Source organism: Mustela nivalis (assembly GCF_964662115.1).
Source record: "Mustela nivalis genome assembly, chromosome: 17".
Taxonomy (NCBI): Eukaryota; Metazoa; Chordata; class Mammalia; order Carnivora; family Mustelidae; genus Mustela; species Mustela nivalis.
Genome location: NC_139036.1, coordinates 58752591 through 58775219, shown reverse-complemented (window position 1 = coordinate 58775219; position 22629 = coordinate 58752591). Strand labels below are relative to the sequence as shown.

Here is a 22629-nt window from a genome sequence, read left to right as displayed (position 1 = left end):
TGACACGCACACAGCTAACATCATACTCGATGGCGAGAGGCTGAAAGCGTTTTCTCGAAGGTCAGGAACAAGGCAAGCGCGCCTGCTCTTGCCATCTCTACTCCACACCCCACAAGAAGTCCATAGCCACAGCGATCAGGCAAGACAAAGAAAAAAAGGCATCCAAATCGGAAAGGAAGAAGTGAAACGGTCACTATTTGCAGAGGATGTGATCTTAGAGAGAAAACCCTAAAGACCTAACCAAAAACACGACTGGAAGTGATCAGTGAGTTCCGTAAAGTTTGCAGGATATGCAACAAATATATGAAAAACAGCTGCATTTCTATGTACTAACAATGAAATATCTGAAAAAAAAAAATGTCATTCATGACAGCATTAAAAACAACAAAAAAACCCCCCTTAGGGATAAATTTGACCAGGAAAGTGAAAACTTTATACAATGAAAACTAAAAGACTAGGGGTGCCTGGGTGGCTCAGCAGGTTGAGCTTCTGCCTTCGGCTCAGGTCATGGTCTCAGGGTCCCGGGATTGAGTCCCGCATTGGGATCTCTGCTCAGCGGGGAGCCTGCTTCCTCCTCTCTCTTTCTGCCTGCCTCTCTGCCTACTTGTGATCCCTCTCTCTGTCAAATAAATAAATAAAATCTTAAAAAACAAACAAACAAAAAACTAAAAGACCTAAGTAAAAGAGACTGAAGAAGATAAAATGCGAGGCCATCCAGGCAACTCAAAGCCATCTCTGGGTTCCATGTAACGTCTATAAAAATCCCAGCGGCTGGGGCGCCTGGGTGGCTCAGTGGGTTAAAGCCTCAGCCTTTGGCTCAGGTCATGATCCCAGGGTCCTGGGATGGAGACCCACATTGGGCTCTCTGTTTAGCAGGGAGCCTGCTTCCCTTCCTCTCTCTCTTCCTGCCTCTCTGCCTACTTGTGATCTCTGTCAAATAAATAAAGAAAATCTTTTTTTTTTTTTAAATAAATAAAATCTTAAAAAAAAAAAAAATCCCAGCGGCATTCTTCACAGACATTCGTGTGGAGCCACAAAAGACTCCAAACAGCCCCAGCAATTCTGAGAAAGAACAAAGCTGAAGCTATCACACTCGTTCAATTCAAACTATACTCCAAAGCCTTAGGAGTCAAAACAGTATGGTTCTGGCAAGAAACCCCAGGTGCACAGACCAGTGGAACAAAACAGAGAGCCCAGAAACAGAGCCCCATGTAGACAACTGACTTGTACTTGACAAGGGCACCAGAGCACTCAGTGGGGAAAGGACAGTCTCTCCAACAAATTTGCTGGAAAAGTTAGAGAAGCACGTGGGGAGTAGTGACTGGTGGACGTCTCCCATCACCCACAGAAGTTAATGAGAAATGGATTAAAGGTGTAAACATAACATCTAGAACCATAAAACTCCTGGAAGAAAACAGGGAAAAAGCTCCTTGACACTGGTCTTGGCAATGGTTTTTTGATATGACACTGAAAGTACATGGCCGCCTATCTGGCTCAGTTGGAAGAGCATGTGACTCTTGATCTCGGGGTTGTAAGCTGGAATCCTGCGTTGTGCACAGAGATTACTTAAGTAAATAAAACTTAAAAAAAAAAAAAAAGCACAAGCAATAAAAGAAAAAAATAAGTAGGTCTACATCAAATTAGAAATCTGCACAGTCAAGGAAACTGTTCATATAATGAAAAGACAACCTATGGAATGGAGAAAAATATTCACGAAGTGTTTACTTGATAAGGGGTTAATTTTCAAAATATATACACAGTCCTGTAACTCAGTGACGACAACAAAAGCCCCAAAATCCGATTAAAAGATGAGCAGAGGAACTAAACAGACATTTTTCCGAAGAAGACATACAGATGGCCGAGAGGTGTATGAAAAGACGCTCGGCGTCACTGGGCATCACTGGGCGTCAGGGCAAATCGAAACCCAATGAGACCTCGCCACCCCCGTTAGAACGGCTGGGCTCCCGAAGACAAAACCTCACAAGTGTTGAGGAGGATGTGGAGAAGAGAACCCTTTGCTCACTGCGCAGGGGAATGGGAAGTAGTTCAGGCACTCTGGAGGTTCCCCAGAAAATTAAAACAGAACCACCGTGGGACCCAGCTATGCCACGGCTCCAAGGCTGTCACTGAGTCCACCCCCAACACAGCTTAGCAAGGGCGTCCTGTGAGCAGCGGCGGGGGTGGGGGGGGTGCTGGAAGGTGGGTCACATGCCTGGGGGAGACAGCAGCTTCCTTGTGGCCCTGTACTTTATGTGCCTGTCCCTACTGGGGCGCAGGGCCACGGCAACTCCGCAGCAGAAGAAACACGTTTCACGAGATACCTGCTATGGCTTGAATCCTGGCCCTCCGATTACCCACATGGAAGCTCTAGCCCCTGGCACCTCGGCTGTGCCTGTACTTGGAGAGGGGTCTTCAAAGAGGTCATGGAAGCAAAATGAGACCATCAACGAACACTAATCCATGATGACCTGTGTCCTTCTGAGAAGGGAAGTTGGGACACACGCATCCTCAGGGAGAGGGCAGCTTCCTGCAGGCCAAGGACAGAAGCCCTAGAAGGAACCAACCCCGCCGACACTTCGGTGCCTCCGGAACCGAGAGGTGATGAGCGCCTGTGCCTGTGGCGCTTCCTCACGGCAGCCCAGGACGCTCCCAGGGAGCCCGAACCCAGCGCCACTGCGGGGAGAGCCGGCAGCGGCCAGGACACATACATGTGCAGGGACTTCTGGGCCTTGGCGGCTTCCTCCTTGGAGCTGTAGCGGACCACGGCGTTGCCTTGAGTCAGGTTCAGGTGGAAGGTGACGAGAGGCCCGTGCTGCAAACACAGCGTCCGCAGGGTGGAGCCGTCGATCTGATTGAGGAAGCAAAGGGGGTGGTAACGAGCTTCCCGCCACTTCTTCCAGGACATTCTTCAAAGAAGATGTACATGGCCCCGGAGTACTCACCCCTGGGCAAAGGTCTGTCTCTACAAGGGCTCAGCATGTATGACTTCATGATTTTAACCTTTCACACCCTGTCATTTACCATGAACTTTTAAATCCTGGGTGTGTCAGTTATACCCCGCGGATTCCGTCAATCAGGAGGAAGACAAGACCCCGTTTTGGCTGCAGCCTCCCACCCACCCAGCCGGGGCCCCTCACACAGAGCCCACAGTTCGTGGCAGCCCTGGGGCCCCTGATCCCAGGAAAGGGGAGCATAGGACAAATGACTCCTCGGTGGGTAGAATTAGAGGCAAGCGTCTCTGTTTGAAAGCCTCAAAAGAGTAAAAAGCAAACAGTCCCCCCGGACCATGGAGGTTGTCTGCCTGCACTGCCCCTGCTGTCTCTGGGCCCGAGTGAGGGTCCCCAGCAGAGGTTGGCATGCACTGGGGGTGGCGGGAACACTCTGGGGACCGTGCCCGGCTGCTCGGTGACCTGTAGCCGTACCTGGGGCGTGAGGTTGCGGAGAACGAGCCAGCTGCTTGTCCGTCCTGAGGTGTCGGTGCTCCAGGCAGAACCTGCACGAGCCAGGGACAGCCCCGTCAGCACGGCCTCCAGAGGCTTCCTGCCCCCACGTGTGGTGGCACATGCCACCACTGCACGCTCTAAGCCTTTCTAACCTTTGAAAATCCACATTCTCTTTTTGGTTTGATGAACCCAGCCCCACAACTCCTGCAGGCGCCCCGGGGCCGGACGGCGGACGGAGGAGGGCAGAAGCGCCTGTCCCCCTCCCGAGAGCCGACAGTCTAAGACGCTCTGGCTAACACGGCAGACCCCCAGGGCCGCCAAGCGGATTTCGGGTGACGTGCAGCTGGTTCCATCTCGACTTTCTCGGCCCCACGGCCGCAGCTCGGCAGAGGCCCCGGCGGCGCCGGGCAGAACTGCGGCGCCAGGATACGGGCCTGATTCGGACGAGGGGCTTGGTCTGGGTTCTGGCCTGAAAAGCCCTTTGCTCCAGGGAAATGTTGTGGAGAAGCACGTATCAAAGGCCGAAGCACCTTCTCTAAGGGCCCAGCATGGCCCCTGGAAGGATGCTGTGGCGGCCGGGCCCGCCTGCCTCTGGCAGACCCGCCGGACCCTGGGGCCCTGGGCGGAGGCTGGAAACCCCAGCGGCTGAGGTACTCGGCCCACACGCTGCCCTGAGAATCTGGGGCCCCTCCTAGGCTCTCCAGATTCTAGGGGTGGGGGAGCAGTCCTTCCCAAGGAGCCAGAGGACAAGATGATGGGCACACTCTCACCCTGAAGGGCCGGCAGAGCAGGCCCGGAGGCCCCGCGCACCCCGCCCCGGCCCGCCCGCACACCGAGCACCCGGACTCGTACCCGAGGAGTAAGAGCTGGTCCAGCCGAGGGGACTGGCTCCCCAGGTGGAGGAAGGCTTGGGATTGGCTAACCCTGGAGGTGGCCTTGTGGGGGCAGCAGTGCTTCTGGGCACCTTCCACAGCTCGTGAGACAGAGAGGCTTGTGTGTGGGAGGCAGGGCCGGAGGACCACGTCGATTTGATGTCTGACAGTTTACCTAGGAAGGCAGGGAGACAGAGCACAGGGGTTCTGGAGATCGGAAGAAGTCACCGCAGTGTGTGGAGGAGTGTGCAAGGCGCTCTCCGGCACCAGCAGACCATGGGGATGGACAGGAAACGCCGAGAACACGGGGGTGTGTGCGCTTTTGGATTCCTGCCTAAAGACTGACCACCGGCCTGTGCCCAGTGCCCTGGGGAGGCCTTGCCGGGAGGCTGATGCTGAATTCACTGACTGTGCCAGAACCAAGTTTGCCACTGAGGAAACAGCATTTTTGCAGTTCGAGGTTAAAATGAATCATTGACATCTTCTATTGGGATAAGCTTATAATGGAACACGTTAATTGAAGACAAAAGCCTAATGTGTAGATCCTTTACACCATTCCTTTAGCGACCAGTCCCTTTTCAAGGCAATGCCCCCTGACAACCCACAGCTTTGAGACGAGGCTGCTGGGCCGCACGGTGGAAACGGACGCCTGGGGCCCAGCAGCTGGGGGCTGAGTGTTTGGCATCTTAGTACCTCCACAGGGCGCAGAGTGTCTGAAGGCTCTTTGGGAGGAAAAAACCCAACTGGTAACGACTCCGAACACCAGCTTCTCTTGCACGCAGGCCTCAGCTGGGAGGTGCGCACAGCTGGACATCTGCTAGGCCCGCCTCCCCTGCCCAGCATGACCGAACGGGAAGTGCTGGCGACAGAGTGGTTGCTGTCACGGTGGTGCTAGCATGGCACGGCAGCGACCAGGCCACCAGACCCTGGTAGAGCTCCCCTCCACCCCTAGCCACCAGGACTTCAAGCAAACAAACAAACACTAATCTTAGCAAAGCTGTCATTGGTCAGAAAAGCAAGAATGCTATAAAAATGGCTGGAGGTACAGGGAAATTAGACTCTGCCCCTTCTCTTCAGCTACATGATCACAGAAGTATTAGAGGTCTACATACGTCTCCTATGTAAACATCAGGAAGAATAAACAGAAGGAATGACATAATCCAGAAACTCTTTGTTTTCGGTAAGATGCTGAACTACATGTTGAATCACTACATTCGTACCTGAGACCGTGTGCTCACACACTGGGGTCAAACTAAAATAATCGACTGACTACGGGGAGGGAAGGAGAAGGGCCGCACCGAATCACAATGGCCTTCTTGCCCAGGGACTGGTGCTAGAGGGATTCCGACGGCATCCTCACACGGATTCAAAAAGGACTGAATGACAAGATTTGAAGGAATACAGAAGTACACTGGAGACGTCTGTAAACAACATTCCGTCTGTAAGATGTCTGTCTACTTACAAACCTGACACACATCTTGTTAGCGTCTGGGCCTGCAACTCTGTATATCCTTGTCTTGAAATTTTTTGGTTCAGATTCCCCTCAAGTTTTTATGACAAACACTTCTCAGTTCTCCTCTAAGCCTAAACAAAATGTCTTAGACCAAAAACTTCTAAAAGCTTCTAGGGCAACAGAGAAGGTGACAGGCGGGAAGGGGCCACATTTTCTGGGACCTACTCATTTCCCTCATCGAAGTCCCGGCGGGGGCCGCCTGCTCGCGCTGCAGCCCTGAGCCCCCCTCATGCTGCAGCCATGGTGCGGGGGACGCGAGGGAGCAGGTCCGTGGAAGCAGATGTGCCCCGGCCTACAGCCACGTGCCTTGCACGACCACCCCGCAGAGGCGATGTCCCCGTTCCTGCTGCACACAGCAGGGGGCAGGGGTGCCCAGGTCCCCTCTCCACCACCCCGCACGGCCCCCCAGCTCCAGGGCGAGCGGGCAGACGTCAGGAGAAGCCAGTGCGTACCTGCAATGCTGGGCGCGGGCGCGATGCTGCTGAAAGAGCGACCGTAGCCGGAGGCACTGAGCGGCCAGGCACTCGAGGAAGGCAGCGCGGCACTCTGAGATGACGGTGGGGAGGACCCTGCGGAAGCACACGCAGCGCTGAGAGAGGCGGGTGGCAGGCGCTGGGGCAGCCCTGAGCCCGGCGCTGTGACCATGCCGCCCACCGAGAGGGAGGCTCTCCAGAGGGGCTGGTTGTGGCCAAGGAGTTGACCATATAGGTGTGACATGGTCAGGGCCACGGCCAGGGCGGACAGACCCTTGGGTCCCAGGGCCCAGGAGGCAGTGGCAGCCTCTCGGGGGCAGGGTCTGCAGGCACGGGAGAAGAGGGTCGGTGGCAGAATGCCAAGAACGCCGCGCAGGACGTGAACTGACCGCGCGGACTCCCTCCCACGTAGGCTAAGACTCACAGTCCAGGGCACTCCCCATCTTTTCCCACCTCAAACAATATCCACCAAATCAAAAACCATGAAACTCTAAGCTTTTTGCTATATATTTTACCGTAGAAAGACCAGCACTTCATTCTGACTCAGAATGTCTCAGGTGTCCACTAGGTCCTGTCTGAGCCTCTCCCTGGTGACACAGGCATGAGGCAGAGCCTCGTGTGGGGCACTGGACGACTGTTCCCCCAACCACAGCCCCTCCTGTGAAAACACTTGCTAGTGCCCTGGGAGGGAGGCTGTTGGGGGCGGGTGGTGGCCGCCCCTGTGCAGTTCCCTGCTGCCCGGCGGCTCCAGGTCACCCTCCCCCAGGATTCTCTGAGAGCAGGAAGGTGGGGAACAAGCAGTGCTGACAGTCTGGGTCAGAGCAGAACAGAATCTGAGCTCCTCTGATTCAGAAAGTTATTTCACCAGTGTGTGGAAGCTGGTGGGGTGGGGACATGAGCACGTGACAGTCTGCTTGTCACATTTACTTCCACAAATAGAATCTCACAAGAGATGGAAGCCAGATGCAGGTGTCCACGTGGGCTGGTGCGCTGACTAACCCCAGAGGTATACGCTTCACAGAGATGACCGGGCACGGGGCACCTGTCAGACTTGTGCAGTGTGCAACCTGCAGAGCTGTCCACAGCTGCCCTACTGTGATCAACCTCTTTAGAATGAGAGCACGAAAACTCACGAACATTAAAACTGACTTGTAATCTGCAGATTAATATCAAATCAGAACTTAATGTCAATGGCAGTAAATGAAAAACAAAAATGCAAATTAGAAAGCAACACCCAGTACAGTAGATACTCAACAGAAGAAAATAGAGAATTACGTATGAGAACATGTAAAATAAGTCAGTATCAAGAGCTTAATAGCTATTCTCCCTGTCTCCGTCTAGGGCATGTTTTTTTTTATTTTCATTCTCTCTGGACTTTAGGTCAAGCTGTTTAGTCAAAACTACAATAGCTGGGGGGCGGGGGGAGGTGCCCAGTGGGTTCAGTCGGTGAAACATGTGACTCTTGATCTTGGGGTTGTGGGTTCAAGCCCCATGCTGGCTGCAGAGAGGACTTAAAAATTAAACAAACAAACAAACCAACAAAAAACCTGGGGCGCTTGGCTGGCTCAGTCTGGGGAGCAAGTGACTCTTGATCTCCGGGTCATGAGTTCAAGCCCCATGTTGGGTGTGGGGCCTACTTCAAAAAACAAAAACAAAAACAAAAACAAAAAACAACCAAAAACAAACTATAAAGAAGTATGATGACATTTGTGGCTCGGTCCCTGAGCAAGGTCAGTCAAAGGGGCTGCCTGGAAGCTGACGGTGTGTAGGGAGCAGCACATTGCGCTCTGGAGAGAGGTGGGGGCGAGGTCCGGCCTCTGCAGCTTGGCTGTGCTGCGCTGGGGCAGTGGCATGATCACGTGCCCAGGGCTACATTAAGAGAAGTTCTGTATGTTCTCCTTCTCCCAAACACAAACCACGAGGGCACAGGAGCAGAGGAGCAAGGGCTCCCCAGGGCTTGCAGGAGGGGCCTGGCAGGAGCAGTCCAAGACCCGCCCCTGTCAGCCCCTGCAGTCACATGGCATCACATGAAGCTTCAAGGTGCCCAGGTTGGACGGCTGCCTGACTCTTTACCCTGGAGCCGGAGACCCCACTTTCTCATCTGATCCCAACGCCAGGACCTCGGTCACTTCTAGATGCCCTTCTGCCTGTTCTGCCTCAGCTGCTCTGGATGGGAGGACAGCCGTTAGGTCCTGCCCGCAGAATTCACCTCCTTCTCCATGTCACCTTCGTCCCGTCACAGCACACTTGCGCAAACGTGGAGGTCACCACAATGCTCCAGAGGCCACTCGGGGGCCATGGGACCACTGGAGGACCCACGGGGCACTGGCACGAAGCTCTGTGCGACGCCAAGCAACCTTGACACTTTCCGAGGTCTCTCAGTACGCGGGTCAGGGCTGCCCCTTCACACCTGCCCACCATCCTCAAAATCCACCGACGGACAGTCGTCCCAGGACACAACCCTCCTGCCACACTCAGGGCGACAAGCACTGAGGGCCGAGTTGGACTTCTGGATGGTGCCAGTCTGACTACCCGAGTGGCCTTATCGAGGATGAGCGTCCACGGCCGGCCTGCTAGTCCCTCCCACTCTCCGGACATCGGCGCTGCCACCGTATCAGCGCACCTCAGAGCTGCACAGATGCTTCCAATGGCCCAGCCAGCTGCTCTCTGCCACCCCCTGGAAGCTTGAGTCTGACACAGCGAGCACCCAGAACTAGCACCCCGAGTTGCGCCTGGAACACAGCACTGGGGGTGGATTTCAGTCTTTCTATCAGACTTTGTGGAAGGAAACAGACTGAGGTGGAAGCCTTCCTCTTCCAATTCACCTGTAGTTTGAACAGATTTCAGGTGGGAGCTTTTTCTGAGCAGCTGCATGTGTAGTATTGGGATTTTACAGCACCGCGGTCAGAAACGAGGTGTTACTTGGCCAGGAAATCAATCTCCATTTCACCATCAGCACTACCTCCAGATGCTGAGAAGTGCCTATAGGTGTGTGCCACAGCGTCCCTGCCCCACAGCCCGCACGCCACCCCGGTGCCCCCAGATGTGCACAGGAGGCCCTCTGTGCCGGGCTGCCGGCGGCCGCTGTCCTCACCCGCACTCTTGAGGAGGTAGCGGTTGACGTCCTGGATGGTGGTATTGATAGTGGGCCCAGTGGGGACACTTCCAGGAGTGACATCGGGGTCGTTCTCGGGGTCTATATTCTGAAGTCCTTTCCATGGAACTCCAGGATGGAATTCTAGAAAATGCCAAACAAAATGGAAATCAAAACACGAGTACTATAATATCTTCACATTCCTTCATGGTAATTTATGAAAATTCTTATGATCCGCTAGTTACAATAGGAGACCCATCCTAGACTTTCAGGAAACCATCGATCCTCTGGCACAAGCAGAAGCAGGGATCACAGCTGCCACATCGATCGTGTTCAGACAGTGTGGAGTCTAGAACAGTCTGGCCAGATGCAACATAGCATCCATTCTCCTTCCACTCCCCTCACTGAACCAAGGGACTACAGGAAGGTGCCAGGAGCTAACCACTTCCCAAATCTGCGTGAATTTCCAGTGGAAAAGCCATAGCTGTGGGGTTCCTGTTTCCAGGACTCCTAGAGCTCAGGTCCCGGCTTCTCCCAAGCAGAAGCGCTCTCCTCAGGCTTGGGGCAGTTCTGACGTGCGGCTGGGCAGACGTGTTGCACGCTCTCACCTGGGGGCCAGTTGATGCTGGAGCCGTTGGAGATTTTGTCACTGTCAGATTTGGCACGCGACCAGCTATGGGGGACAGCTACAGGAGGACTGGCTGGTGACTCACTATTCGGGATTAAGTCGTACCGGCCATAGGAGTCATCAATGGAGGACTTCGCTGGAGGCCCGATGCTTAGACCTCCAGGGATAGCACCTGAGGGGACAGCGGGAGACAAAGAGCTGAGTGAACAGGGGAGCCCCTGCGTCCTCACTTCTAAGCACCAGGCCCCGCCCCCTCCAGACGCACACAGACCATCACACTTAGTTTGTCCTGCGCTTGCTAAGAATAAGTGACTACTTTGGTGAGCCCCAACTTCGTCTGTAAAGACTGAAATTCTTTTTATTCTTTAAAGATTGTATTTTTAAGTGCTCTCTACCCTAATGTGGGGCTCAAGCTCACAACTGTGAGACCCCAAGTCACACGCTCCACCGACTGAGCCAGCCAGGCGCCCCAAGACCAAAACTCCTTCAGAACCATTTTAGTTTGCCAAGTGAGAAATCGTGGCAAAACACAAACCCGTACAAATGAGAGCGGGCCTGTGCCTTTCTGGGGCCCAGCCTCTGAGTCTCTGTGCTTAGCGACGGACTCTGGGGTTGCGTGCGCCCTGCTCGCCCTCCCTCTGGACGGACAAGCTGGGCATGTGACCGCGGGGCCCTTATCTTCTTCTGGAGTGGACCGGCCCACCATGGGCGACCGCGCTCTCCTGCCATGGAAAGCGCCCAGGTAGCCCGTGATGATTCTCTTGTAGAATTAACAGGAAAAATTTTATTTTTCCTTTTAGAATCAAGAGAGAATCAGAAAGCTATGATATCTCCTCTGCTATTCGTGCTGTCAGGAAACAGGGAGCTCAAGTCAAGCTTACTAGTAGGGTTGCTGCCTTCAGGTTTCGGCACTTCTGCTTCTTCCTTTTTTCTACGCATTTGCTTTTCTATTGTGTTTTACCATTTTATTGAGAAAAATTTCTTCTCAGTAGACCAGTTTTTTGTGGAAGAGTACACATAAAAACTAAAACATCTGCAGGCCGCAACCGACATTCTTTGCTACTCTGGGGCACGTTAAACTCCTTCCTGGTTTGTAGCAAAGATCCGGAGGCTGTGGTTTCGGGGGCTTTGACCGTGGGCTAGCTGGGATCTCACACACTCTGGGGTGGAACGGAAGGGTCCATTCTACTGGAATTCTTAGGCAAGAGCTGCAGTGTGTGTAGTAACACGAGCGTCTACAACCGGACCGTCGGCCCGCATGGCAGGAGCGACCGGACCCCAGGCACCCCGGCTCACACATACCATGCTTGCTGGGGTTCTGATCGAGGGGAGAAGCAGCACCGGGTAAGTTGTCCATCGGGTTGGGGTGTGTCCACTGAGGGAGGCGTGACTGGGACTGAGACGGGTCCTTTACCGACAAGCCACCAGTCATGTCCATGCTGTTGACATTCATGTTTGGGTTCAGTCCAGCTAAGGATAAAAATGCTATTAGGACACGCCTGCTCTTCCTCAAAGTTTTATTACATTCCAAAGCTCTCCTGGAGAATCAATCCAAGTCTTAACTCATGGCCACATACTTAACTCTAACTTTTAATGCTCATAAAAAGAAAAGCTTTTTGTCTTTTTAACGACACATATTTCCAGGGGATTATTCCCGAATTAAGGTGAAATGGCAACGAATATTCTCTGGTTAAGACCGATGATGCTCTTCAGCTCGGTTGTCTCAGAGCAAAACATGGTCCTGCCGCTCCTCAGCACGCACAGGAAGCAGGGCAAGTCCAGACAATTAGGCAAATCTTTTCTGATCTTAGGATACCTCAGGGAAACTCAGCAGATGAACACAACTCCTTCGGAGCTCTGGACAGTGTTCTGAGGTACCAGTACAGGCTGGCGGGGGTCATTCAATGCCACCTCTAGTGATCTTACTTTACAAAAGTCTTCCGGAGTTTATAAACCAAATATCAAACTCCTTTTAAGGACACGACCTATTGGAGGGCGTGGCAGGGCCGCCATCTGTCCCTTGCTGGAACGGCAGCCAATCCCGGCCTTTCCTTCTTACAGCTAAAACCACATGCTGCTGCATCTGGCCACACTGTGCCAGGTCACTGAAGGGCGAGGAGGATGAGAAAGACTGCCCGGTGGGGACACCAGTTGCGAGCGGGACGGAATGCTCGGCTGGCGGAGAGTAACGGGCAGGTGCGCACCCCAGGGTTCACAGACCATCAGCTTGGTACGTTGGTCAAAGTGCATCTCTACTCGTAAGCAAGGTATTGAACAGGTTTGTTCCTGACTTTAAATCTGTGTGTGCAAGGGGCGCCTGGGTGGCTCAGTGGGTTAAGCCTCTGCCTTCAGCTCAGGTCATGGTCTCAGGGTCCTGGGATCGAGCCCTGAATCGGGCTCTCTGCTCTGCAGGGAGCCTGCTTCCTCCTCTCTCAGCCCGCCTCTCTGCCTACTTGTGATCTCTGTCAAATAAATAAATAAATAAAATCTTAAAAAAAAAAAAAAAAAAAAAAAAAAGAAAGAAACCTGTGTTTGCAAACTCCAATGCCTACATGGGCCAAGTGGCTGAGAAGTGGGCCTGGTGGGGACGTTGCTTGTCCCACCTAGAGTGCCAGCGGCTGGTGTCAGCCTGTGACAGCCACATGGAAGGCAAACCCCACAGAGCCATTTTATTTTATTTATTTTATTAAATATATATTTTTAAGATTTTATTTATTTACTTGACAGAGATCACAAGCAGGCAGAGAGGCAGACAGAGAGAGGGGGAAGCAGACCCTCCGCTGAGCAGGAAGCCCAACCTGGGGCTCGATCCCAGGACCCTGAGATCACCACCCGAGCTGAAGGCAGAGGCTTAACCCACTGAGCCACCCAGGCGCCCCATGGAGTCATTTTAAATGAAGCCAGAAGTTACTGTCATTTGAAGATTTTTAAATGTTGACAACACACACACACACACACTTTGCAGATGAAACACAGCACCTGTGCAGGTGAGGCAGCCAGCGGCTGCCTGTGTGAGGTTGGCACGGACAGCAATCTTCGCTTCCATTTTGCACTGACCTAGTCGGGTGAGGGGACCTCGAGGCTGGGTTCCAGCCTGGGCTTCAAAGTTTTGGGCCTGCACCCATCTCCGCAGCATGCCCGCTCACCTGTGGACCCCCGCCACGAGTCGGCACGACCACCCGGGGCACGCCCTGTCCAGCCAGGCTCTGGTCACCGAGGCCCTGCTCATCTGAGATCCGAGTTCAGCCCTACTGTGGGTCTTTGCTTCGCCACTCAAGGGGAGCACAAGCTCTCCCCTCCCTGTAGCACTGCCTACGAAGGCTGTTTTTCATGATTCTACCCCTGGTCTTCCCATGTGGATGACAAGTTCCAGCAGTCAAGAGACAACAAAGCGAGGAGAAGGAAGGTGCGTGGGAAGGATGGTGGGCGGGGCTACAACCACTGACGAAAAATGCCAAGAACCAAGCAGAGAGGCTGTCTTACAGGCTACGTTTCTTATACTGGATTAGCTACTTCTTTTTCTCCTACAATTTTTATTTGTTTGTTAGAGAGAGAGAGAGAGAGAGAGAGAGCGAGCGTGCGAGCACACAAGCAGGGGGCACAGCAGAGGCAGAGGGAGAAGCGGACCCCCGCTGAGCAGGGAGCCCGACGTGAGGCTTGATCCTAGGACGCTGGGATCAGGACCAGAGCTGAAGGCAGACACTTATCGGGCTGAGCCACCAGGTGCGCCTGATTAGCTATTTCTTTTCTTTTCTTTCTTTTTTTTCTCTTATATTTTATTTTTAGTAATCTTTACAGTCAGCGTGGGGCTTAAACTCACAATTAAACTCACAACCCCGAGATCAGGAGTCAGTCATATGCTCTACCGACTGAGCCAGCCAGGCGTCCTACTATAGATTTTCAGTAAGTTTGTAAGTTTAATGTGAGTATCATAAAATAGTATCAAAATTATTTTTCATCTAATTTTAAAGAGCCACTGTACTAGTTCTTTCATTTGTGCTAAGGAAAAACCTCTAAGAATACAGACTATTGTAGTCTGCTCTCCAAAAACCGGTTGAGAGGCCAGATGCCTCCAGGAAGCTGCAGCGGAAGCACTGAGGGCGCCAGACAACGGAACCTGTCTCTGAAAGGGCCTGAAACAAGACGTGCTTCAGTCTGGGTCGTGTCTCACAAAGGGCTGGCGGCACGCGGCACTGTCCTGCGAACTTCTTGTGTCATCTTACTTAATCTTTAAAGGACCCAAGGCGGTAACTATCCACAGTTTAAATGGGGAATTGACACAGTCAGTCGGGCAAGTCACGCAAGGAAGTGCTGAGCTGGCCCTAGTAGAGCTGGGACTCGGCGTGGCGGGCCACCTCCCCAGCCGGCCTCGGCCACCAAACTGTTCTCCCATGTGCACGTAAGGGCTGGGAGCACGGGGCCATGAGAAGGGGGGGATGGCCACAGTCAGCACCCACCAGGTTCCTACTAAGGACAGACCACAGTGACTGCATGTCAAGGAGAACATGCTTGTACGATTAGGATTTACGGCTCTTTTCAGGGCAGCATCAAGGAGAGGGACCCCATCAGCCAGTAGCACATTCACTGTCATGCATCTGACCTCTGTTCCTCTGGCTATGTCCTTCCTGGGTTACTAACTCCTTTTGTCCTGTAGCTTCACACTAACGGTCAGCTGGCAAACAAGCCTGAGGGCTGCCGCCAGGTTCTGGACCCCTTCGTCAAACTGTTTATAATCTGTTTACTGGCATGTCCCTCCCTGGGACGTTTCTTTGATCCCGCCTGTGGTTACGGAACCTATGCCCCTCCTGGCTGGCTTACAGGACCTGGAAGCACAAGGGAAGCCCTGTGCTTTCTGCAGACCTGTGGGTTTCATGTGCTGAGCATGTGTCCTACAGGCCAGGGGTCAACGCATACGGGCTGACTTGGTGGATTACACAAACCCTCTTCTACACTGCAGAACCTGGATGGGCCACCACTGGTTTCCAAGAAGTACCTGATTCATAAAAATCTAAACACCTTTACCAGTAAAACCATCACAAGCTCGTCCCTGCAGTTAGGTTGGGGGACGGTGGCCGCTGAAGAGGAAGAAAGTGGGAACAATGCAAACTGAGGGAATTCCAGCACTTTCGCTGGTGCTACTTTAAAAGACTTTAGGCCAGAGCTATGTACGGCCGGCAGAAGCAGAACTTCGCTCTGCAGGAGACGGCCGGTGTGGCTCCCTCAGCAGGAAGCCGGGGACAGTGTGCGGGCCCGCCCCGTGGGGACTCACCAAGAGGGTAAGGAGCGAAGGTGCTGGGTGAAGCCTGCGGCTCTTTGGTCTGCAGGTCAGGCAGGCCGGGGGCCTGGGAGTGCGGGGGGAAGCTGTCCATGGCCGATTTGCCTGCAGAGGGATGCAGCGGCAGGTGCGGCGGCGGCGGCGGCGGCTTCACGAGCAGGGCCTGGGCCAGCTGGCGCTGGTGCTGCTGGATCTGCTGCTGCAGGTTCGTGATTGTGCGCGCGACCTGGCGGCGGACACGCGAGTTGGAAAAGGCGTGCAAGCGGCCCTGGTCTCTGCTGGCTGGACCCGCCTGTTCCCAAGCTAAGATGCCCCCGAGATGGCTAAAAGGGAGGCTCAGCGAGAGGAAAGTCAACCACGGAACAGTTTGCCATCTAGCATCACGCGCTCAGGGACGGTGGGCGCTGGCGAGGGCAGCCACACGCCCCGAGATACCTACTTGCTGCTCCTGTTGTCTCATGGGTCCGGAAACATTACGCTGAGCCTGTAGCATCTGCTGCTGGATTTGTAAACGTTGGTACGCCTGTTGACAGAGAACAGTTCAAATACTGTAGGAGGCCATTGACAGACGGTTCAACTTTTGTGTATTAAAAAGAGAGGAAGAGAGAAAGCAACCAAGATTCTTGGCCCCCTTACTATACTGTGGTTTAAGTATTCCATGAGGGTAGGGACGCCTGGGTGGCTCAGTTGGTTAAGCAGCTGCCTTCAGCTGAGGTCATGATCCCAGCATCCTGGGATCGCGTCCCACATCGGGCTCCTTGCTCAGCAGGGAGCCTGCCTCTCCCTTTGCCTCTGCCTGACATTCTGTCTGCCTGTGCTCGCTCTCTCTCCCTCTCTCTCTGATAAATAAATCTTAAAAAAACAAAAAAGTATTCCATGAGGGAGAAGCCTTTTTAAAAGGAGAAATGTCTTTCCCAAACCCTTCCAGCACACAGATTTTCAAAAGTAGTTCAGTCAGTACCCTTGCTTAGTGTAGGTAATGAGATTTCTTAGCAAATATTTTTCTTTCTTCTTTCTTTTAAAAAATGATTTTATTTATTTTGAGAGACTCAGCAAGAGAGGGAGCACAAGCAGGGGGAGTGGCAGAGGGAGAAGCAGGCTTCCCGCCAAGCAGGGAGCCCGATGTGCGGCTTGATCCCAGGACCCTGGGATGATGACGTAAGCTGAAGGCAGGCACTTAATGACTGAGCCACCCAGGTGCCCCAGCAAGTATTTTTCAGTTAATGAAGAGATCAAAATTCTTCTGCTCAAATCTTCTAAGCTAAAAGTAAAAAGAAGTGATGGGACAATGAAAAACTATTGATTCTTATGGTGACCTGGATGAAAGTCGTCCAGAATGGCTCGGAGGCTGGTAGAAGAGCAGTGGCTCGCCCCCCCAGACAATCAGAACAACATGCTCGAGGCTCGAGTGCTGGGGCCCACGTGATGCTCCCTCACCATAGGCCCCGGCCCCGCCAGCAGGCACAAGGGGGCGTGAGCCCCTCTCACACAGCCATGCAGAAGTTCCATCATCCCATCGCTTCGAAATGCTGGCTGCCTGTCATACCCTGTTTTCTGAGGACATTTTTTTTTTCTTTTTTAAAGATTTATTTATTTGACAGACAGAGATCACAAGCAGGCAGAAAGGCAGGCAGAGCAGGCTCCCCGCCGAGCAGAGAACCTGATGTGGGGCTCAATCCCAGGACCCTGAGACCATGACCTGAGCTGAAGGCAGCTTAAACCACTGAGCCACCCAGGCACCCCATAAATGGATTTTTTAGGACATGTTTAGCAAGCGGATTTATTAAAACAGGATCCACATAAAGGTAGAGACTGTACTATTAGAAATGTCTCGTTAATCTGTAAGTTATAGGGAGATAAAATACTCTACTTAAGTGAATCCTTAAAGGTCTAAAACTCAACCTCAGGATACACCAAAATTTCATTTTACCAATTATTTTGAAAATAAAAATTAAGAACAGGAAGCCTTGTTTGTAAAACAGAACATACTTAACATAATTCAAGATTTTCTTGCCTTTTCTGCTGCCTTTCCACGCCACCATCGTGGCACACCTGAATGTCCCGGCGGCTGCTCTCAAGAGCACCAACAAGGCTGAAGCGAGAGGCACAGGCCGGGCTCCAATGTCTCTGTCAGGTTTTTAGTAGTGAGCAGGGCTTGGGGCTCTACTTACTGGAAAACCGGCCCTTTGGACTGGTTAGACAAAGCCTAACAGCCAGTGCGGGTTATGGGACTGACAGGGCCCGGGGCTCTCCTGTAAGGAAAGCTTTGGCATCAATGTTTTAGTTATCAGTGGCCTTTTTTCCTTCCCTAATGATTCCTGGTCCTTTTCTTTTGTTTTTTTTTTCCTTATTTTTAAAAGATTTTTATTTATTTATTTGAGAGAGTGAGAGAGAGCATGTGAGGGGAGAAGGTCAGAGGGAGAAGCAGACTCCCTGTGGAGCTGGGATCATGACCTGGGCCAAAGGCAGATGCTTAACCCACTGAGCCACTCAGGCACCCCAATTCCTGGTCCTTTTCAAGGAGATGAAGTTGTTGAACAAGACTTTGAAAGAAAGCAGGTGTCAGCATATTGCAGAAAGGTCCTTCAGTGTATATGACCAGGACGAATCTAGAGATGGTACAGTGACATGGCATTTTATGTTAAGAGCAGTAAGATTCTTGCGGCACCTGGTGGCTGAGTGGGTTAAGCCTCTGCCTTCGGCTTGGGTCATAGTCCCAGAGTCCTGGGATCGAGCTCCACATCGGGCTCTCTGCTCAGTGGGGAGCCTGCTTCCTCCTCTCTCTCTGCCTGCCTCTCTGCCTGCTTGTGGTCTCTCTCTCTCTGTCAAATAAATAAAATCTTAAAAAAAAAAAAAAGCAGTAAGATTCTTGAAAATTAAAAATTTAAGGTAAGTCAAATTGTAAAACTTTCAAGATCGAGAACTATTAGGCTACATCAGCCTTCCTCACAGTGACTGTGAAAGCCGTAACCTCTAAGGCATCTACTGTATGTAATGAAGTAATTTCTCTCATGCTTCCAGAACAGTCTCTGTATGTCCCCCCCCTTGAAGAATTTAGAAAACTGTCCCTCAAATGAGTTTCTGTGTTCTGGGGTCCTGGTGGGAAGCTGTGGATCGGAAAGGCTAGCCGAGACCCTGAGTGAAGGACACGCCTCCTGGTGAGGTCTGGGACACTCTGTGAAGGGGCCAGAGAATTCACAAAGCTGAGGGAGAACACCCTTGAGTACAAAACTGCCTAATTTTTTTAAAAGTCTAAAAAAATTTATGAAAGTCTCAGTGACACTGCCCGCCAGGAAGAGCGCAAGGCGTGAAGTACTTTTGTCAGTCGGTGGCTAGGCCGCTGCCAGCCCGTGAACGGCAGCACTCCTCCGCGGTTCTAGAAGCTGAAGTGTCCGCTTACCAGCTGCAGCTGATAGAGCTGGTTCAACATCGTCATATGCTGAGGATTGATTGGCGAGGTCAATAGTGCAGGGTTGAGACCAATGTTTTTTGCTGCAAACTGCAAAAGCTGTGCTTGAACCTGTCGGACAACACAAAGCGTCAGGCACTGCGTCCCTGTCGAAACGGCCACCCGTCCAGGCAGTTTTCAAGATGCAGAACTGATGAATTACCAACAGTTAAGCTTGTCTTCAGAATGAACTTCAAAACCCATTAAAATACTCACGGACTTTTTACCACTAGTAGTTACCGTGCTTCTGTGGAAAATAAGATCGGACGGAGAGAAGAGCCTCCCCCCTCCAAGTATTTCGGTCATGACGTAAGATATAAGGGCTCTGGGTGACTCCTATCGAAAACTGAGCTCACATCCTGTTACCGTGAAATAACTGGCCTAATTTCAGGAAAGAGTGAATGTGGGGCCTCGGGGAAGGGGTCTAGGCCCCTCTGCCAGCCCTGCCCTGGCCCATCAAGCCGTGTGCGCATTCAGGGGGGCCCCTTCAACTGGCATTCACTGTGCTGGAACAGTCCATGGACGGTTTGAGATTCCAGTGCTTTCCACCACATGCCATGTATGTTTATCACAACCGGATGCAAGATGATTTTGGGTAGAACGTGGATGGGCATCTTTTACTTTAATGGTTGTCTAATGTGTTACCAGAAAAATGTGATTTTTCTACTTCTGAGAGATATGTAAAGTTTGAAGAATAGATTTATTTAAGCAGGCAAGTCATTTAAAGAAAGCACGCTGTATCATAGCACAGGTAACGTGGGGGGCACGAGGGTGACATGTGCTCTGTGAGTGTGGGAAGCCCGATGCCCATCACCCAAGCCCAGCTCTCCTTCTGCCCCTTGGACTGGGCTGGCTGTGTCCCCAGGCGTGGGCAGTGGGACGCAAGGGGAAGTATTCTGTGCAGAACCCAGCGATCGGGAAGGGCTGTGGTAGGGGTGCCCCACAGGCCTGAGCGGCTGCCCCCTGCACAGCCACCCAGGGAAGTAAACCCGGTCTTGTGGAAGCCTCTGTACTCTGGGGCCTGTGGCACGGCAGCTCACCCTGCATTCTGACAAATGAACTGGACAATTACTCCACCTACATCCCAGCCGCCTCAGCTCAGCGCACAAATCTGGGGTCAACCAGCTGTGGAGTGTTAACTACTTCCAGCTAATTCTGTAACGTATCATTAGTCTCTATTACTGAATTTTTATAAGGGATGAGGACTGAAACACTATAAGGAAAAACTCAGTCCAAAGTGTAAAATTAGGGAATGTTCTAAGAGTAAACAATATTAACATGAAAAAAATCCATATGCTTTAAGAGTTATGCCAAACTAGATATCCTTCTCCTTTTCTGTTTGACACCTTTTTTTTTTTTAAAAAAAAAAAAAGAACCTCTATGGGCAAAAATAGTCTAATACTAAGTAATGAACTTAACTAAGCAGCCAAATTAATAATAGTAAGTTGTATTAATTTATAATATGACCTATGATCACATGCAGGGGGCCCCTGAAGCATTCTTCAGGCCCCGAGAGCTGCTACGTGCTCCTACCCACTCCCTTCTGGGCTAAGCAATATTTCGGCGTGTCACGTTCCTCTCCCAGCTAGGACAATTCATCGGGTTCACCTGAATCATTCTAAGACCTGGGCAAAAACCGCACCACGGCAGCGTGGGAGGCGTAGCCTTTCCCCCAGGGACCTGCTCCCTATGAGCGGCGGACACTGAGCCGCTCCAAGGGGCCGTCCTGCAGACGCCCCCTGCGGACGGGCTGAGATGACCGTCTTGGGGTGGGTGAACTCGCCCTCATTACGAGTGATGTCCCCATGGCACCGATGCCACCAGCCATCGGGGCACCTGCGTCAGCGCGCACGGCTATGGGGCCCACCTGAGGGGATAGAAACGGAGGCACTTGAGCACGGAGGCTGGGCTGGGAGGAGCTCAGAGGCTGCACGGGGGGCTGCGGCGGCTGTTGCATGGTCCTGGCTTGTGCTGCTCCGCTACTGCCGAACATGCCCAGATTGCCACTCGGGATCTGCGGGGACACGGGAGGGGCAGGGTCGGTCGGGGGCAGGTGTGACGGGAGCTCCGCAGGGGGCTTTGCTGGCCTGCACGGGACAGCGAGACCGTCCCTACTTCCTTCCACTGTCGACTCCCACCGAAGCGCACCCACGGTGCCCGCTGCCATGCAGAGCGGCTGCGCACGAAGGCGGACTGCGCGTGTAAATCACAGAAGCCACGTGACGGCGTCAGTCCAAGGGGTCCCCGGAAAAGGCCGTCACATCTGAAGAAAGCATCACCCCAGGGCGCGCCGACAAGAGCAACGCATCACTACTGGCTTCACAGCAATTCCCGCAGCACACCGTGGTGGGGTGCTGAGCGGAAAGGGGTGGGGACCACTAACCTGGAGATGGCAACATTCGAACTGGAAAGAGCAATACAACTTCCACAGAAGCAGAAGCTGAACAAGTAGGTAAATCCAGGTTGCTACCTTCATGTTAAATGTAACCAATGCATTTTCGGGGTCCGATGTGCTCTGTGGGCATAAGAGCCCTGTGGGACGCTGAGTAGAAAAGCCGCCAGGTGGGCTTGCTCCCCACACCCCGCTGGCCTGTTTGTCCGATGGCAGGAGCCCCGTTAAGCAGGCCTGGCACTGAACTACCACCAGCGCTAGCCCCGGGAGGCCGCCGGCTGGCATGCCGCTGCTACCCTGGGATGACAGGCGCACATGCGTACTGTCGGGCTAACCGGATTTTCACAGTGGCGCCTTGGAGAGGTGTTCCAGAGATGGGTGCGTGTCAGCCTCACGTGCAAGGAAATCCACGGAAAGGACGTCCCCCCGACGGGAAAGGCACCGTCGGCCTGCAGGTCCCGTCCTCTGGGGGACTGGGAGACACAAGGGCCACGGAGCAGCGACCAATACACACTTACAGTCCTCCCTTCTGTGATGCCTGGCGGGGACTCTCACCCCCTGAGTGTCAGGGAAGGGAAAATGTCAGCGTGGCTCTCTGGAAGCCACTGAGATGTCACCTTTATTTCAGGGAGCAGGGCGAGCATGTGCTGTTTTCTCGAAGACCAGCGTACGCTAGGTTTGGACGGCCAGGCGAAGGATGGCATCACCCAGGCCCACCTCCTCTAGCACGGTTCAGTTTCAAGAACCGGATTCAACTCTCAGTACCTGGACAGCACACTTCTAGTATCTCAGCGACCTTGACATATTCGACTGTATGTTAAAGTACGGGCATTTGTTAAAGATCAAAGTGCACGTCCCAAACACATCTGTTAGAGGCAGGGGAAACGGAGATCACGCCGGCTCTCTGCCCAAGCCTTACCTGTCTAGAAGAATTCAAGTTTTGCATGCCCAGCCCTGAGGCAATCCCACCCAGGGCCTGATTAGGGAGTGCACTGTTTGAAAGGGGGAGCTTCAGGCTTGGTGAAGGCAAAAACGGTGAAGTCGTGGGCTCTTCCACTAGGCCGCCGTCCTGATTGGAGAAAGAAAGGGTCAGCTGTGTGCGGCGTCCATCCGCAGACAAAGCACAAAGCAGTTTCCCAAGAACATATAAAGGGGTATGGATGGAAGAAGAATTAAAAGATCAAAAAAGAGTGGATAACAAGAGAATGGAGAACATGGGCCAAAGGAAGAGGGGAGAAGAAAAAGAGAAACAGGATTAAGATGCTGCTCTTGTTCTAACAATCACTTCATAAACACATACATTAGCTTACAACGTGCTCCAACCCCGCCGACCCCGCCCAGGGACAGGGCTCAGGAGAAGCCCGGAAACATTAGCAAAACTCTTACTTGGGCTACACTTCACAAGCATTTTCAAATAAACAGGCTCCTTTCTTTCAGTACCAAGGCTCTAGGGGTGCACTGGGTTACATTCTGCTGACATTCAGCTGTTTT

General features: G+C 52.7%; 1 protein-coding gene across 6 annotated transcripts in view; it reads right to left on the bottom strand.

Moving 5' to 3' along the window:
- The window catches only part of TNRC6C (trinucleotide repeat containing adaptor 6C), a 146166-nt gene that overhangs the window by 3865 nt on the left and 119672 nt on the right, over positions 1-22629 (bottom strand). For 4 of the 6 annotated variants that reach the window (XM_082705325.1, XM_082705326.1, XM_082705324.1 and 1 more), the window contains 12 exons: positions 22058-22231; positions 20614-20760; positions 18699-18818; positions 15738-15821; positions 15293-15524; positions 11326-11493; positions 10004-10195; positions 9396-9539; positions 6281-6397; positions 4296-4490; positions 3423-3493; positions 2709-2848 (listed from right to left, as the gene is read on the bottom strand). In XM_082705325.1, coding sequence (XP_082561451.1) covers positions 2709-2848; positions 3423-3493; positions 4296-4490; positions 6281-6397; positions 9396-9539; positions 10004-10195; positions 11326-11493; positions 15293-15524; positions 15738-15821; positions 18699-18818; positions 20614-20760; positions 22058-22231 — 1784 coding nt within the window. The remainder of the gene's footprint in view (positions 1-2708; positions 2849-3422; positions 3494-4295; positions 4491-6280; positions 6398-9395; positions 9540-10003; positions 10196-11325; positions 11494-15292; positions 15525-15737; positions 15822-18698; positions 18819-20613; positions 20761-22057; positions 22232-22629) is intronic. The other 2 variants (XM_082705327.1, XM_082705329.1) reach the window with 1 other exon arrangement.